This window comes from Aythya marila (assembly GCF_965140915.1).
Source record: "Aythya marila genome assembly, chromosome: 8".
In the NCBI taxonomy this organism is placed as follows: domain Eukaryota; kingdom Metazoa; phylum Chordata; class Aves; order Anseriformes; family Anatidae; genus Aythya; species Aythya marila.
The window spans coordinates 20,951,102-20,967,201 of record NC_139049.1 but is presented as its reverse complement, the minus strand read 5'-3'; the positions used below and the strand labels follow the sequence as shown (position 1 = coordinate 20,967,201).

The following is a 16,100-nucleotide window of genomic DNA, read 5'->3' as shown; positions in this document are numbered from 1 at the left end:
CAGGCACCAGGCCCAGTCTTGGCTCCTGAAACGTTCTCAAGAAGTCTGAGACATTAATGACGTTATAACAAGTTTATAGTGGGCTCAGTCGTGGGCGCCCTGAACTCCCAGCATGAATCAATGCTGCTTGAATCTAGCAAAACTCAGCCTCATTCATGAACAGCTCCTGTTGCATTTAAGAAATTTCAGGCTCTGCTGTAGAGGAACCACTGCTTTAGAGGGAATACAGCATACTTGAAGGACTAAGATGGTTAAAATGGGAGACAAAAATAAATGAATAGGCAGGAAAATGAAGGAAAGATGAAAAGAAACATGGGTAGGAAAGACTTTCTAAGGGAAGAACACTTATGTAGCTCTGGGGGCAGGAGCAGGACATTGTACAGCCCAGGATGATGCTGTTCCCTGGGAGGTTTCTGCTGAGCTCTCGACATTAGTGCCTGCAAAAAAAGAGAGAGAAATCTGATTGCAAGGGTGTAATAATCAAACCATTCCTTTCTGTCTTGAAAATGATGAGAAAAAAGGTAATTGGATGTATTGTGCTTTACAATAAAAAGCTGATTTTGAAAAGAAGGAAAACCTTCAGAAAACATTGCCAATTAAATAGTACAGTGAATGACGAAGGCTGCAGAGCAATATACTTGGTATTATAAAGTAACTGTACTTGAAAATAACTTTATAATTGAATAAGGGTACATTAAGAAAATATGATTCAGAACCAATATTATAGTAATTAGATAAAGGAAGCATAAATGAAATAACTGCAGGAAGAGTATTTCCATAGAGATTATAAATGAGATTTTGGTGGAGCAGAAAGGCCTTTAATTGTAATTTAGTGTGCACTACAGAATTATCAGCACAGTGTGTTAGTTCATCATATAAAAGAATATCTGATAATTTCCCCTAATAAGCACATGACAGTTCTTCATATTCTTTCATTACAGCTGATTAGGTATAAAAACAGTATTCTTTTGTTGGAATCTTGTTCACAGCGTTTATGAAAAGGCAAGACATTGTAACCCTGTTTCTATATTGCTGTCCTACAGATGTGGTATTTAAGGAGGCCAAAGTAGTACTTGAGTATACTTTTAGATCGTTATTCTATTGTTTGACTTTTAAGCTTACTTAAATTCAGTTATTCTCCGATTTACTGAAAACACTAAACGGCAAAATAAGTGCGTAAGCAAAAAGAAAACTAACCCAGCAGACAGTCTAGCTAGCTTTCCTGATGTGTGCAGAGCCTAGGTCGTGGTCTAAGTGCAACTGCTCCCTCAGTTCTGGATGCAAGGTCTTAGGCACCTAGAACAACGCCTTGTACAAGCTCCAAAATACAGCCTATGATCCTAAATTACCTGGTGATTCATAGGCTCAGAAACTCTTAAGTGGCAGAAAAGCAATTTTTTAGGCTTTTCCCTACCCGTCCCTTCCCTAATAATTTTGAGCCAGAAATTATTTACTGGTTTGTATTGTTGCCATGCCTGAAGGCCTCTGCTGAGCTTACGACCCAGCTACTACATTGTGATAAATTGTCTTCCTCTCCCGTCTCCTCCCCCTCCCAACCCCCCCCAAAAAAAAAAAAAAAAGCTTAAGTGCAAATGCAGATAAGGATAAAGCCCCATAATTGGAACTAATGAGATGCTTAAATCAGTTATTCTCCAAATGCTAGCTTAGCCTGAAAGCCATCAGGAGCAGTGAAGTTGTACATTCTGGGAGCTTACACATAACCAGGTAACCAGCAAAGGGCACGGCAAAGCACACAGGCTCCCCAGCATCCTTTAGGCATTTCTGGTTACGGAATACCCTTATGTTTAGAAGTGCCTTTTTAACAGCAGACATGGATACCACCACTTCTTTTATTAGTTTGCAGTAGTCTTAATTCACTGAGGAAACAGGAGACCTCAGTACAAGGCACTCCTCAAATCTTAAAGGCTCACAACATTTTACCTGACACAAGCCTGCACACTTAGCTCTTGCAATGCCTCAGCTTGAGTAAGAGATGGAAGGAGACTCACCAGTCACTGTAACAGTCTGAAGCCAGGAATCTAAGCCCATCTTTTCGGAAGGCTGGCGAGTTTGAACCTCTTCTGCATGACTTTTCTAGATGAGTAAGTAGCCATCAGAGAGACCTGCTCTTTCCTTTTCTAATAGTATTTCAAAGGAGACCTCTGAATGCATTTGTTTTCTCAGGGACAAATACCCACCTCCAGAAGAGAGCTGAGGACTGTGACCCCATTTCTAACAGAGGTGCCTGACTTGGTCCTGCAGGGCTGTCCCTAAATATGCAATTGCATCTTTAGGATGTGCTCCTCACCAGCATGTCCTTGGTCCTCCCATTCCAAGACAGCCAGCTCTCCCCAGGCATAGGGACAGTGCAGGAACTTAACACAGGATTGGGGCTTTCACTGCATGTGCCAGACAACCCGTAACCATTACAGCAGCCAGCTCTTACACAATGAACAGCAGCGATGAGCAAGTGCTAGAAAGAAGAAGCATTACTGATGCCATTTTGCCAGCAAGAACCTGTGATACAGCACAATTTAAGCACAAATAGTTAATTTCTTAGAACTGTGAGAGATTACATGAAGATATGAGCTGATTTTGCATAAATAATGCTGGGATCAGTTATGCTTCTTTTAAAAGATTTCTCCCAGCCTGCAGACAAGGCCAGGAAAGGAACTGCCTTTGAGGGCTCCCTTGCAGCACTTGGCAGTCAAATTCAAAGGGCCCACCAGGAGGGAATGAGACTTCGGGCAGGCGGTGGGGGTAGGGCCTAAGTGAAGGTTTCCCAGGTTGGCTATGGGACAGGCATAGCTGCAGCCAATAAAGTTTCCTGCCAGCGGCTATAGTGAGGGGCTGGGAGCTTCTAGAAACCAAACTATGGACCAAGGTGTGAGGAAAGGTAATGAGACCAAGCACTTGAGGCCATCACTTACTGCGGCAGACAGGCACTGTATGCTGTGGCACGTAGCATTTTAAGCAGCCCTCTTCATCTCCTGTGATGTCTTCCTGACTACTTGATCTACAAATTCCATTAAGTGATTCCAGATGGGTGGTGTTTTCCCAGTACATTACTAGCAGAAGAATATAAATATAGGACATGAAGTTCAGTAACTTAAGGTAAACTTACCAAAAGGTCACCTAAATATTAACATTCCTGTGCCTAAAATTAATTACAGCAAGGGCAGTTTCTGCATAATTAGTCCACTGACAGAAAACACTAGTAAAAATCATTAAAAGATGAATGAGCAAGCAAGTCTTGGTTGCCCAATTTTCATAACCTTTCACAAGAATGAAAGAAATGCCCAGAAATTGTTTCAGATATCTCAAGAATTATTTGGCAGCCTAGAAACTTAATTATGTTTTTGCTTTCAGGAAGATATCCAACACTTGGCTTAGCACGGGCTGGTTCACAATGACTATCGCATTAGAGCTCTGTGACAGGATAAATGTTTATGGCATGGTGCCACCGGATTTCTGCAGGTAGGATTTATTTTGGAACCATTATTAGTCAACAAGGTTGAACGTTACAGATAAGTATCTGAGTCTTTAATTTTTTCTCTGAAACATGTTTTCCGTCCTCTTAAAGCAATTAATTAACATGTCCCAAGATCTGATTCTGAAAGCAACAAACAGCATTTAATTATGTTATATAAAATATTTAAAAAATTTGTTTGTAGTGTGGGAGAATAAATCCATCTTGTTGGTTTCTTTTAGTCTCTGAATATTTATCAGCTAAAAGTAATGCAATAATTGGCATGAAATTAATCTGAAAAAAGGAGTACTGGAAAATATTACTTTTAACTTGTTTTTAAAGGTTCCCGCTGGAATTAATAGAGAAATGGAGTTATTACAGTGACTAGTTTCTAAATTAACTTTCTATACAACTAAAGTTAAGCGCATTGTATCTATGTCATGTAAATCCCAGTCTTCCAGCTAACTGCTTTCCCAAATAATCCCCACCAAAAACAACTGACCAACCAAAAATCAAAACAAACAAACAAAAACAGCTTGTGCAGATTTTCCAGCTACATCATGCCCCAGCCCTATTCAGGCCCCAGCCCTGAGGTGCCAGTTAGGGTTTCCTACTAGGGGTCACAGAGGTATGGAAGCAGACCTCCCCTCCCCAGTTACATGATGCAAAGTACTAACCTGGTATGAACTCATACAGATGTTTTACATCAACAGTCTTTACACTGAATTAAGTATCATCTGTCCATACCTGGGCCTAGCACTCTGGTCTTCTGAAAAATGTGGTTGTGTGCCCACCCATAGGCCTGAGGCCACCTGCGCTGCCAGGTGATTGATCCAGCAATGCATGGAGCTGGTAGCCACAGTCTGGAACATGGCAGCAGTGCAATGTTTCATTCGCTGCTCACAAAGCCCCTCTCACTGAGAGGTACTTGCCTGAATTTTGTTGCAAATGTAATGATCTCACTGAAGTTTGTTTCACTGACTAATTCAAGATGCCTTTCAGGGGCAAGGAGAGAGAACTGCTGCAGTGACAGGTTAGCTAGTCTATCACAAAGAATAGGACTGCTTTGACTTTCTTTTGAGCACTAAAAAGGATCATTCAAATATCTGCATTTATCCTGGGCACAAAATAGTCGAAATCCCTGAAGAAATTATAGTATAAAATGTCAACACTAAATTCCCCTTTGTGAGAATTTCTACAAATTATAACAAAATACAGATGATAAATGTTGTGATGTACTGCCAGGTTTCATCATGAATTCTCCAAGGAAAGTAACAAACTAGATCAGATATTCTAGGCAACATAAATACCTTCCATAGCGCAGCATTTCAGTTCCCCTGTCATTTCATTTCGCCAAGACACACTTCTTCAGTTTCTGTTCTGAAATGGCTATGTCCCTGGCATCACTGTAAGTGGCTGGTCTGTCTTACTGCAGAAGTGGCTGCATTCCAGTGGCACATGGAAGTAATTGTTAAATAAACGATCTAAAATTGCGAAAGTTAGGAGTGAGCATTGCTTTACATTGAATTGCTAACTTTTCAGGCCAGCTTCCTTAGTTGTCAAAATCAGATTAGTTTAGGTGCATATGCTTGTTTTTAAAAATAAACAAACAAAATCATCTCTTTGAGAGAGGCTAAAATTGTAACTGAGACTATATGAAAGGCTTTCACGGAATTGACACACCGAAATCAAATGGATGTAATACTAAATTATAACACAGTAAGTGCTGCAATCAATTCTATTGTCAATAAATGTAATAATGCTTATAGCCTGGATAACAAATCATAATCTAAAGGCTCACTTGGTCATAAAAATACTAAAAGGTCATTTCTTAATCAAAATAATATAAAATGTGCTTACTTAAGTGGTTTATTCCCCAGACAATGAAGAGGAAATTTGTAGTTCGCATGCCTAGAAGATGCTATCCATGAAGATTTGTGAAACGAACCTGTTGCTATAAATGAAGTTAAACTTAGTTTGCTCTTCAGCTGCTGATTAAACAGCGCTTCCTTTCAAAGAAATAAGACAACAAACCAAAATAGCATAAAGAAAGAAATAGTCTGCAAACAGCTGTACTTTAAGCCAGATTTCCCTGCTTTGCATTCAGACAAAACACAAATCTACCATGTCAAAAAGAAAAAAAAAAGTAACAAAAATCACCCTCCCTCTCTCATATATGTATGAAATGGTATAGGTCGAAATATATCTTACTTGCTGTGCAGCTGAAGAACCATTAAGATTTAAAATATATTTATCAGTATTCTAGTTTCTACTCAAATTTAATATCACCAGATTTACAACTCCAGCAGATATCCATTATTTTTTAAGTTTTAATCTCTGGAGTAAGTAATGAGTGTGGGTGATCACTATTGTTGAATTAAATTAGTATCACATCCGTAACGTGAAGGACACCTCAAAGGTATCATGAATATCATACTGTTGATTCTGCTACAAATTATTAGCTTAAGATCATTAACCAAATTGCTTTCCACCCATGCAGGAAAAATAGTCTAGCGAAGCAGCCTGCACTAGAGACTAAAAAGATTTGTCACTATTAATTGCAACAACGTGTTTTAGATTCATTTCTATTTACTTTCACTGGACATTGATTTTATAGTTGAACTGGAATTGGTGACCTGATTTTTATAAATTTTTAGTACCACGCAGCAAAGCTCTATGCAATATTGAATCCCTTTACTTGGCTACAGATTTACACTGCTCTAAGGGTTAACGGCTTTGATACTGCTCTCATGCTGTTCCATACGTCTGTCTTGCACAGTCTAGAATAAGATGAAAGCCCGTGTTTGCATGTGCATTACAAACGTTTTGGAGAGTGTGCACCTCTCACTCTTCTGTCACCAAACCAGTCATCTTGCTGTATTTCTTCCAGTGCCCAGGAACCCACTCCTGGCCTTCACTGGAGTAAAAACAGTACCCTAGGTAGAAAATGTTTCCCTCCCTGAGCAGCCTACAGCAATCTGCTGTACGCACATGGAAGGACTCACCCCTGACTGGGACATCGAGGTTTCCTCTTGGCACTCTCCCTCCATCAGCAGCCAGATTGTGGAGCTCAGATAGCACCGCAATTCCTGAAGGAGCTGCAGTGCTGCTGCTTTTCTTTGTGGCTGCTCAGCAGCATCTGTGGGAAGGACACAGACAAATCTTAATGAGTTTGTAATAATGCCAGCCCTTGTCTGTTGAGTTAGTTGCAGCAGGTTGGGTCCTTGCAGGTATCTCTGGGTTTTCACACACAAGGAAAATTCAAGGTGTCGAAGAACCCTCTTTAACCTCCCCTCTCTTACCTCCCTGCCTTCATGGGCCTTCTGGAACTCAAAGAAACTTAAAGCTTAATTCTGAGCCTTATTTTAACTGATAGGAGTATTTTTTCTTCCAATTATGGAACCAGATCATTTTCCTATGAAGAATCCTCATTTGACTGCCAGGCCATTTCCCATCTGCGATAATTTGCCTGAAAATTGGCATTTGAAGTCCTTTAATTTATTCCTTTGGGTACAGCTTTTAAATCTAGTGTTTTCTTACCTCCCTCTCTCCATTTTCAACTGCTTTAAATCAAGTGCAAAGAAGCAGTTGCTGCTAGTCAGATTTGCTGGGGCTTATGGAGGGCTTGATGCTCATAGGATTGTATAAACTGTATGGGAGGTAGCCATGCCTTTTAGTTGTTATACACACATTTCACCTTATTACCTTAATAACTTAATAACAAAATACATACATGGTTTGGAAAACTGGGCTAGAATACATGTCAAGGAAATGGGATCCTAGGAATAAAAGGCAAAACATTATCCAGAAACCTTCATAGTATTGGCACAGCATGCTGCCCATCACTCAACATGTTAACTACATTTTACTCACCTTGAAACTATTAATTTCTTGACACTGCAAGTTAAGTTCATATAACTTTAGTGGGTTGATCACCCTGTTTGTAAAGGGAGAGGCTGACCAGAACATGGAATGGGATGGCCATGCTTTTCTGTCTTGTTTCTTCTGAGGCAAACACTGTTTGCTGTATTTTCAGCTTTCACTGTGGGTGGATACCATCTGTGGGAAAATGTGCACTGAAGTGGCAAACAGTAGATGACTGACATTGGGTACAAGCACTTACGCTGTTGCTGTGCTGGCAGGCTATTAGGCAGGAAGTAGAGTATATTTTACAAAGGATCTTCCCTAGATTCCTCCCAGCTGTGATATTAATATGCATGTGAAGTCTGACAAAATACTGATTAATGTCCAGTATCAGTCAGTGATAAAACAGCATCTGTTTTAACGTTAATAAATGAGGTGGCAAGCAATTTCCGTATAGAAATTACTCATGCATTTCATTCGCTGGTGACACAAGCTAATTGCAGAGTTAGAAGATAACACAGTACAGTTAATTTCGGCTATGGTGTAGTTACCCAAGCCAGCATTCAAATCCAAACCTTACTAGCATGAAATCTGGGGGAATACAGAACTCCCACAACGGGGAAAAAACTTCAGACAAAAAGTGCTAAGTACCTAACTGCCTTTCAGTGTTCCTAAAGCCAAACAGATTTGGACTTTTAGCCTCAAAAACCTCATTCTGCTGCAGAGTAATCCTGAAGCTGCCTAAAAACATCGGCATTTTGGGCTCTGTATTAGAATTTGACTCAAGGTCAGCCTGCGAGCCTGCACACACCTCCTGGCAGCACCCATCAGGCAGTAGCTGAACCCCACAGGGTGCCTGAACCACGCAGCAGGTGCGTCTCAGTGCACACTGCACAAAATAGAGTGACCCACTACAGCCCAAAGCTAAGAGATATTTGAGTGGATACTTGAGTATCCACTTGGGATACTCTGGTTTTAACTTCGGAGTCTTAATGTAACATGGAATCCCTGTCTTCAAAAGAGAAATCCTTTGCTAACGAAATCCACTGGTAGAATATTGATAAGAAAGCACTTACTGTAAGGTACAGGCTTCAAATTGTTGCTTCAAAGAGGCAATAGGAAAAGTGTAACCTTAGGTAAATACTATATCATCAGAGTCAGGGAGAAGAGAGAGGACCACTATCAGGCCTCCTCTCTTTCCTCCTTCCTTCTGACAGACCCACCCCCTGTACCTGTGGAAGAAAAATCATGAGCAGCATTCCTCTAGATCCTCTGAGGCAAATCTGATTCCAAAGTTCTCACAAAGTTCTGCAAACCCAGCTGAGGCCTGGGAAAAAAAAAAAAAACACAAGGGGTGAACGCTAACCAAATCTGTGAAGAGGCATCAGGCCAACAGCCTTAACAGGCTCTCTGTGCAGTACTGGGGCCTTAGCAGTTAAGTTTTTTCCACTGTGACTGCATTTATTCAAAGTCAGTTGGAAATGAGATTTCAACTTTACTAATCCTAACTTTAAAGCTGTAAATTTCCACCAAGCAATACAGGTTTACCCTTGAGAACAACTGTAGCTGGAGAAATCCAGCTACAGTGTGGAAAAGAACAGTCTAAATGTGAGGCAGATGTTGGTTTGTTCAGTAGTTCTTAAGAAAGCATAAATCACATCCAAATGCATCTTGTTAGCTTTACAGTAAGCAAATGATTAATTTAAGAAATTATAATAAAAGCTCCAATATATAAAAAAACTATAAGAAAATGTAATTGAAGATTGAGATCTAATAGTGAAAGCTAAAAAGAATGTATTAGATATATATTAAAGTGTATTTTTTTTACATTAAAGATACACATTCTGTAGGTGAGGTATTAAAAGATTTTTCACTCTCTTATGTATTCCAGTGAGAATATACACGGCAAATTTAAAATCCATCTTATTCTAAAAATGTAATTTTATTGTTATTCTGTTGTTGTAAGATTGATCACCCTGTTGTGTTAGTAGGAAGCTAGATTGATTGAATTAAAACATTAATCTACAGTACAAATGGAAAACAGCAGTAATATCATACATTACCACTGCATATACAATATGGATAATGGTAAAATAAGAAGAATTAGAGAACTGCGTAGGTGACAGAATTACACAGTAAAAATAATGACCAAGACATAATGCTGACAGATTGTGGATGCATTCAATTGAAATTGAGCTTAAATATTAGCTCTTCAAAATGAAAATAATCAACTCAATATTAGAGCTGACAGCCCCGAATCTGCATGACAGCTCTGAATTTTTGCTCTGTACAGTGGTTCTTACTGAGCTCAGGTTTTAATATAGAGCAGTTCCAAGGCTTTACTAAATGGCAGTGTTTTGATCAACTTTTTTTCTGCCACTACAAAATAGTTTCTTGGTAGTAACAGTGGAGATAGGTACAACTGGGTTATTCTGTCAGGGACAATTATCTCTCTTTGAGTAAATGACAGACAATTGGATGAGGTCTTGTCAGCCTGTGCTCATAGTGAAAAAACAAAACAAAACATAATGGGTATCGTTTAATGTAGAGAGTAAGACAAAAAGAATGAACCATTGTGGCTTATTACATTATAAACATAATACATGTGTCTTTTACAGAGTGCAACACCAAAACACTGATGTTAAAACTGTTGAAATGATTTTTATCCTACCTTTCTAATCGGTCTTCAGCATATCCTACATGTCACTACATGAGTACAGGATCTCCTGCTGGTTAACACTGATGGGCTCACAAGGGCAGAAGGGTACTTGACTTCCGGGTGAAGAAGAAGGGTGAATGACTTCTGTTTTTAGCTTAGATACGTGAAAGCTTCTATTATAAAATCCAAAATAACTCACCTGTGTGTTAGATGTTTGATTGTAAAGCCAACAGCAGTGGGCTGTATCAGTGACCTGGCATGCAGATGTGCTCATTGAAGGTGTGCACTCACATCCTGGTGCACCATGCTGCGAGTGTTCAACTGAACTGCAGTGACACAGATAACCACCTCCCCTCTATCTTTCCCTTCCCTTTCTTCCCCCATTTCAGCAAATACCTCTGCAAAGCTTTTTACAAATCACTATCGAGATATAAATCTCTTAAGCAGTTTGCTTCAAATTTCAGAGTAGTAACACAGCCCTGCAGCACTCTCCCTTGTTTCTGAGCTACTGCAGTCTTTTGTTTAACTGGGAGGAAGAGATTAAAAGAAGGAGCAAAGGAAAAGCCTTTGCCACATTCTGATATATTAAATATTCAAGAAAAATGCAGATACCTAGAAATACGGTTTAGCTGGGAGTAAAAGTGGATTTGAGCCCATCAGCTTATTAAAGATAATATCTTTTCAATCAGTAAAGACGAACATCTGAGGCTTCCATCTATTTTCTTTCTCCCACAGGGATCCTAATCATCTTTCAGTACCTTATCATTATTATGAACCTTTGGGACCCGATGAATGCACAATGTACATTTCACATGAGCGGGGACGAAAGGGCAGTCATCATCGTTTCATCACAGAGAAACGAGTGTTTGAGAACTGGGCACGGACATTCAATATTCACTTTTTCCAACCAGACTGGAAACCAGAACCACTTACTGTAAATCACCCTGAGATTAAACCAGTGGTCTGAGGGATGAGCGCAAAAGACCGCAATCACAATCACCTCCTGCATCAGCCGTCAGGGTGTTGGACCTTCTGGGACAGCAAGGCAACCTAGAGGAGAAGGGTAACAGGATTTGCAGCTGATAACTGCAACAACAGTCAGGAAGTTATGAAGGAGTATATCGAGTGTTTTCCATTGAACTGTGTATTAATCCAGTATATAGCCTTTTTTGGCCGTCTGACTTCCTGTGTGTGTATGTGATTTGTGAAAAGCAATTTGAGTATCATTAATGGGATGGTTAATTCATTATGATTTTTTAAAGTACAACACCACTGAATTTTCATAGTGAAAACTTACAGTATTTATTTAATGGCGGTTTTTACGCAACCTAGGCCAGTATTTTTCTAATTCACAGTTCTGTGGTTGTTGATTTTTCATAATCTTTCAAATCCAGAATTAATATTGCTGATGGTTTGAAAGGCCTAGCTTTTTATTTATAGGATTTGTTTGAAAAATATGATTCTATATAGCATGTAATTAATATTTGATCTGGAAATGTTGCATTTCTTTTAAAAATTTTGGGCTCTGTTCCAGCCTAAAGCCTTTAACAGCAAGAATGGTCCCATGTGCAGATCTAGCTAACTTTACATTCTGGCATCTCATGTTAATACGAAAATGGTAGTGAAAATTCTGTTTGATATCAATATGAATTTTCTGCTGTGCTATCAAGCTGCTGGTTTTTAATTAGAGGTGGGGGGAGAAGGGCAAAGTTCATCAAAAAATGACTGTTTATACCAGCGTGTTCTCAGTGAAGACCAACTAAGGCTGGAGGGGTTGCGTTTTGTTTTGCCTGTTGTCGTCCTGTAAGAGGCTGAAGGAGCAGCCTTCCTGAGGTAACAAGCTACAAAACCAGGCAACAACAGTTTGCAACAAACGGCTTGCAACAACATGACCAAACTTCTGAAATCATGAAGCTAAACCAACAGGTAGTACAGTATCAGCCATACTAGCCAAAAAGATGGTAACGTTACACCTGTATGGTCTATGCCTTCCACTGTTCCAAGACCATCACTGATCTCAGAGATCCTGGATCACAGTGAGGTGGGATGTGGAAGGATTTCCATGCATATGAAATTGTTCCCCTGCCAACAGCCAAGTTACACTTGGCATTTTCTTTGTGAAGTACTAAAGCCTGGCAAATGCAAGGGCATGGGCAATGCTAGCTCTGTATATGGAACCTCACACTGTGTCTTACTGGGTTATACTCGGCTTATGAATAAAGAACATTTCAGTTACACTATTATTTTTCCTTTTGCCTCACAAATATTGAATATGTAATTATTCCTATTATTTTGAAGAAGTTACTGCATGAAACAATATAACTTACGTGACAAAAGGTGCCACTCATTAGAAAAATAAAGCTAAAACAAAGATGTTACCTTGAAGCATCTAAGCCCGACAAGCTCAACCTCAGCAGCAGTACATGGAACCAGGACCAAACTCAGTGTCAGTTAAACTCACTTATGACCCATTATGACTTCCTCTTTCCAACACTTCATAGCAATTGTTACAGCTGCCCAGCAGATGCCTTGGTTCTCTAGTGACAACGTGCAGTAAAATGCCTTGTTTATCTCTGTAATACTGTGCGGACCTGAAGCGCAGGTCTCAGCAAGCTGTTCTCCTTGTTGCTGTGCTCCCCTCTATCAGAGTAAGAAACTACAACCTATTTTGCCTTTAAGCTCCTCTTGTGGTGTGAAGTTCATCAAAAGAAACATAATTCAGCACACAGAGTGAATGCGAAGCTCTACTACTGACAATTACTTGTAACCCATCTCTTGCCAACTGATGTTTAACTATTCTTATTTCATTGATTGTGTTTTATTTCTTCCACTTCATTTCACAAAAATTCTACAGAATTGTCTTTTGAACTAATGGTAATTTGCACATCCCTTTCAGCATGTGTACTGGGGCATGTAGCCAACATGCATTACTCAAATTGAGGAACTCTGTCAAATTGATTTACAGATTATTTCTCATATGACTGCAAGAGACAGTACAGATCACGGTAGGTACTCTGATGCCACCATCCTTTTATTATTATATAATAACATAAGAAAAGGATCTTGTCATTATAAAGTGGAGCTGTTAGTTTTTACATCAGTTGAGAAGGGCTGCAGGATATGTATGCTAGATGTTTTAAGCTAGTCATGTTATTTTTAAATATAGATCATTTTAAAATAGATTACTGTGATCTACTTACAGTATCCAGCAGGACCATGTATGCTTTCAGAAATATGTTGTGCTCCATATGGATGTTTCCCGTCTGAAAGACTGGTCAGTACAAAATAGATCGGGTGAAATATTAAAACTCTGAAGAAACATGGGATAAACTGAGATTAGATCTCCTAACTTCCAACAGAGTGAAACTAATGATCATAAATATTCCTGCTTCAGTTTTGTTAATAATTATGTGTTGCTGATACCTTTAAACATTTTCAGTCTTTTAAAAAACGAAACAAATTCAAAACTCACTTTTCTTATCAAATTCCTATGCTGATTCAGCATGTTCCCCAACGTAATTACAAAAAAAATATGAAGATGTCTTTTCTAAGAGTAAGTCACACCTGCATATAGAAGACTTACTGAAAAGAGAATTTGATGAAGCCAAGACAGCAAGTTTTAAATAGGATTGATCACGGATTTATGGAGAATATAAATCCAGTCCGGAAAGTGCAAGTTATGAGTGAAAAAAAAAATAGTTCTAAAACACTGCAATTTTAATTTAAAAATCACTGATGTATTTTTCTATAAATGCAAAATTTTCAACTATATCATATCGTGCTACATTTCAGCCTGAAGTAAGGTTTTATGGCCTAGTTATAAAACAAACAGATTTACAACGTAAAATCTTGTCAGGCCAGCGATAAGTAGTACAACCAGGATTCTCTAGTTTATGCTGTCATTTTACACTCCTCACTATAATTTGATCAATTCATGAGCTTCATTGTGCATCATTTTATATATTAAAATTTTTGCAAAACAGTGTTTACAGAGATCAGCAGTTATAAGATCTGTTACTTCAGCTCTGAACTTGTAGCACATCTTATGTCCTGTTATGTTAAGCTTCAACAGAGAAGCTATTTTTCATCTTGAAGAACCATAGCTCTTAAGCCATGCCATGCGCAAATGAGAGCTGAGAATGATAAAGAAAATCTCTGCAACTAAGAATGGAAAAATATCACCATTGGTTTCTGTTATTTTGGCACAACACAGTTGCAAAATGCCCAGCTAACAGCATCACTGTACAAAATAAGACACAATGCCCCTGAGAAAACCTTCCATACAGAGTTTTAGAGCACCTCAGAGCAACAAGTTAATACTGCCTATTCCTGGAGAAGAAAACTGAGGAAAGGAGTTACTTAACTTAATGACAAGTAACTACATACTACGTTAAATAACTTAATAAGAACATATGAACTACAGCGTTAGCACCCTGTTTTTAGAAGACATTCAGGTCTGCTGACAAACTACCCTTGGCTCTAGCCAGTTGTGTCAGGAACCATGACTTCAAAGAACACACAATGGTATTTTCATGTATCATACATTCACACAAACAAACAGGAGTATACATTGATAAAAGTCTGCAGGATGAGTTTACCTGGGTCTTGTTCTACGGTACTTCTCAAGCGAACTTCTGAGGAAGTCAAAATGATTTTTAATCTAGATAGTGCTCAGGAGGCAAGGACACAACAGAAAAACAGATGGAAGAACATTCCAAATACAAGACTTGTATGGAGCAGATTACTACCCAGCCAGTAAGTTTGAGGGGATGATCTGAAGGGAATCTAACAAATGGGCAATGGAGCATGGTTTGTGCTGTCTAACTATATTCCCCTGAAACAGGAAGATCAAAGTCAGGCTGAAGCTGACAGTGTGGAAAGTTGTGGCTCAACAGCAAACACTGTGCTGCAGAAGTTTCTTTTCATTTTTCTATAGATCTATTGTATGCACCACAAAAACTCTTTGAAAAATTCTGAAAATCACCTCTGAATAATGAAAGTTTTTTATTTGATGCAAGGAGATGCAATTTCTATCTATATTAAAAACATACCTTAGGGATATAAAAAATAATGGGTATGGAAACAGTTAAACAGTGAAAGTATTTGTAAAACAGAAAAATGTACTGCAAAAAAGAACAAAGTGCAGAAACCTTATAGCTTCTGTGAGTTTTCCACTTCTGGTACATTACTTAATACTGATCAATTCTGAGTTTCCAGCTAGCTACTGCCAGCATACCTTACATATCATTACTTTTGGAACACAGTCGCCTAAAAAAAAAAAAAAAAAAAGAACGGGGAAATCTGAAAGGACAAGAGCCTAAGATGGTAAGCTTTCTCTGGACAGAAGCTGAAAAATATAAATGCCTCAAAGGATGTTTGATAAAATGGCTCTAAAATAACTGCTCATGCTGAATATCTGTTATAACCACTACTTTTTAAAGCATTTTCTACAATGAAAATGACAACAAAACTTGCAACCTCAAACAACATTTAATCACAGTAAGGATGTACTTTCAGTATCACAGTGAAAATAAAGATGGTGACTTTTATCATGGCTGAATGTTGAACAGGCTCCATGGCAAACACAGTATCACAAAGAACTGTGGTGCGCAGTTAGAGGCCACAAACCAGCATCTCCTTCCCTTCTGTGGCACCCTCCCAGAACTGTGTGCAAGACAGCACAGCTCTAACAAGGCACACTCTTGCAGTGCCAGCAGAAGTTAAAATTTTTCTTACCTTGTATTTGAACACCAGAGCAAGACAGAGAAACTGCTAAACAGATGATCAACATACAGTATCCTTACTTACTGTAGAATAATTTGTTTGGAAAGTGTCTTCAGAAATCACGAACACAAAGACAAGAAACTACAGACAAGTAATCCTAGCACATTCCAAATGAATAGATGGAAAGCTGTAACAACAGAACAGAATTAGCAGTCATAAAGACTTGTCTTGGCTAAAAATCAGTGCAGTTTTTGTAAGAAAAGGCATGCCTTGCAAATCTATTCACACCTCTTCAGTGTTTTCTGAAGAAAGCGGACAAGATCCAGGTGATGAGTCCACTTGGAGCTCCACAGCTGATTTTGCAAAGTCGCTCTTCAAAGACTT

The 16,100-nt window shown here is 38.9% G+C and overlaps 1 protein-coding gene across 2 annotated transcripts in view; it reads left to right on the top strand.

Moving 5' to 3' along the window:
* Positions 1 to 12,222, top strand: part of ST6GALNAC5 (ST6 N-acetylgalactosaminide alpha-2,6-sialyltransferase 5) — a 70,706-nt gene extending 58,484 nt beyond the window's left edge. For both annotated transcript variants that reach the window (XM_082766680.1, XM_082766681.1), the window contains exons 4-5: positions 3,370 to 3,477; positions 10,728 to 12,222. In XM_082766680.1, the coding sequence (XP_082622806.1) occupies positions 3,370 to 3,477; positions 10,728 to 10,959 (340 nt within the window). In that variant the 3' untranslated portion in view covers positions 10,960 to 12,222. The remainder of the gene's footprint in view (positions 1 to 3,369; positions 3,478 to 10,727) is intronic.
* Positions 12,223 to 16,100: the final 3,878 nt, after the last annotated feature.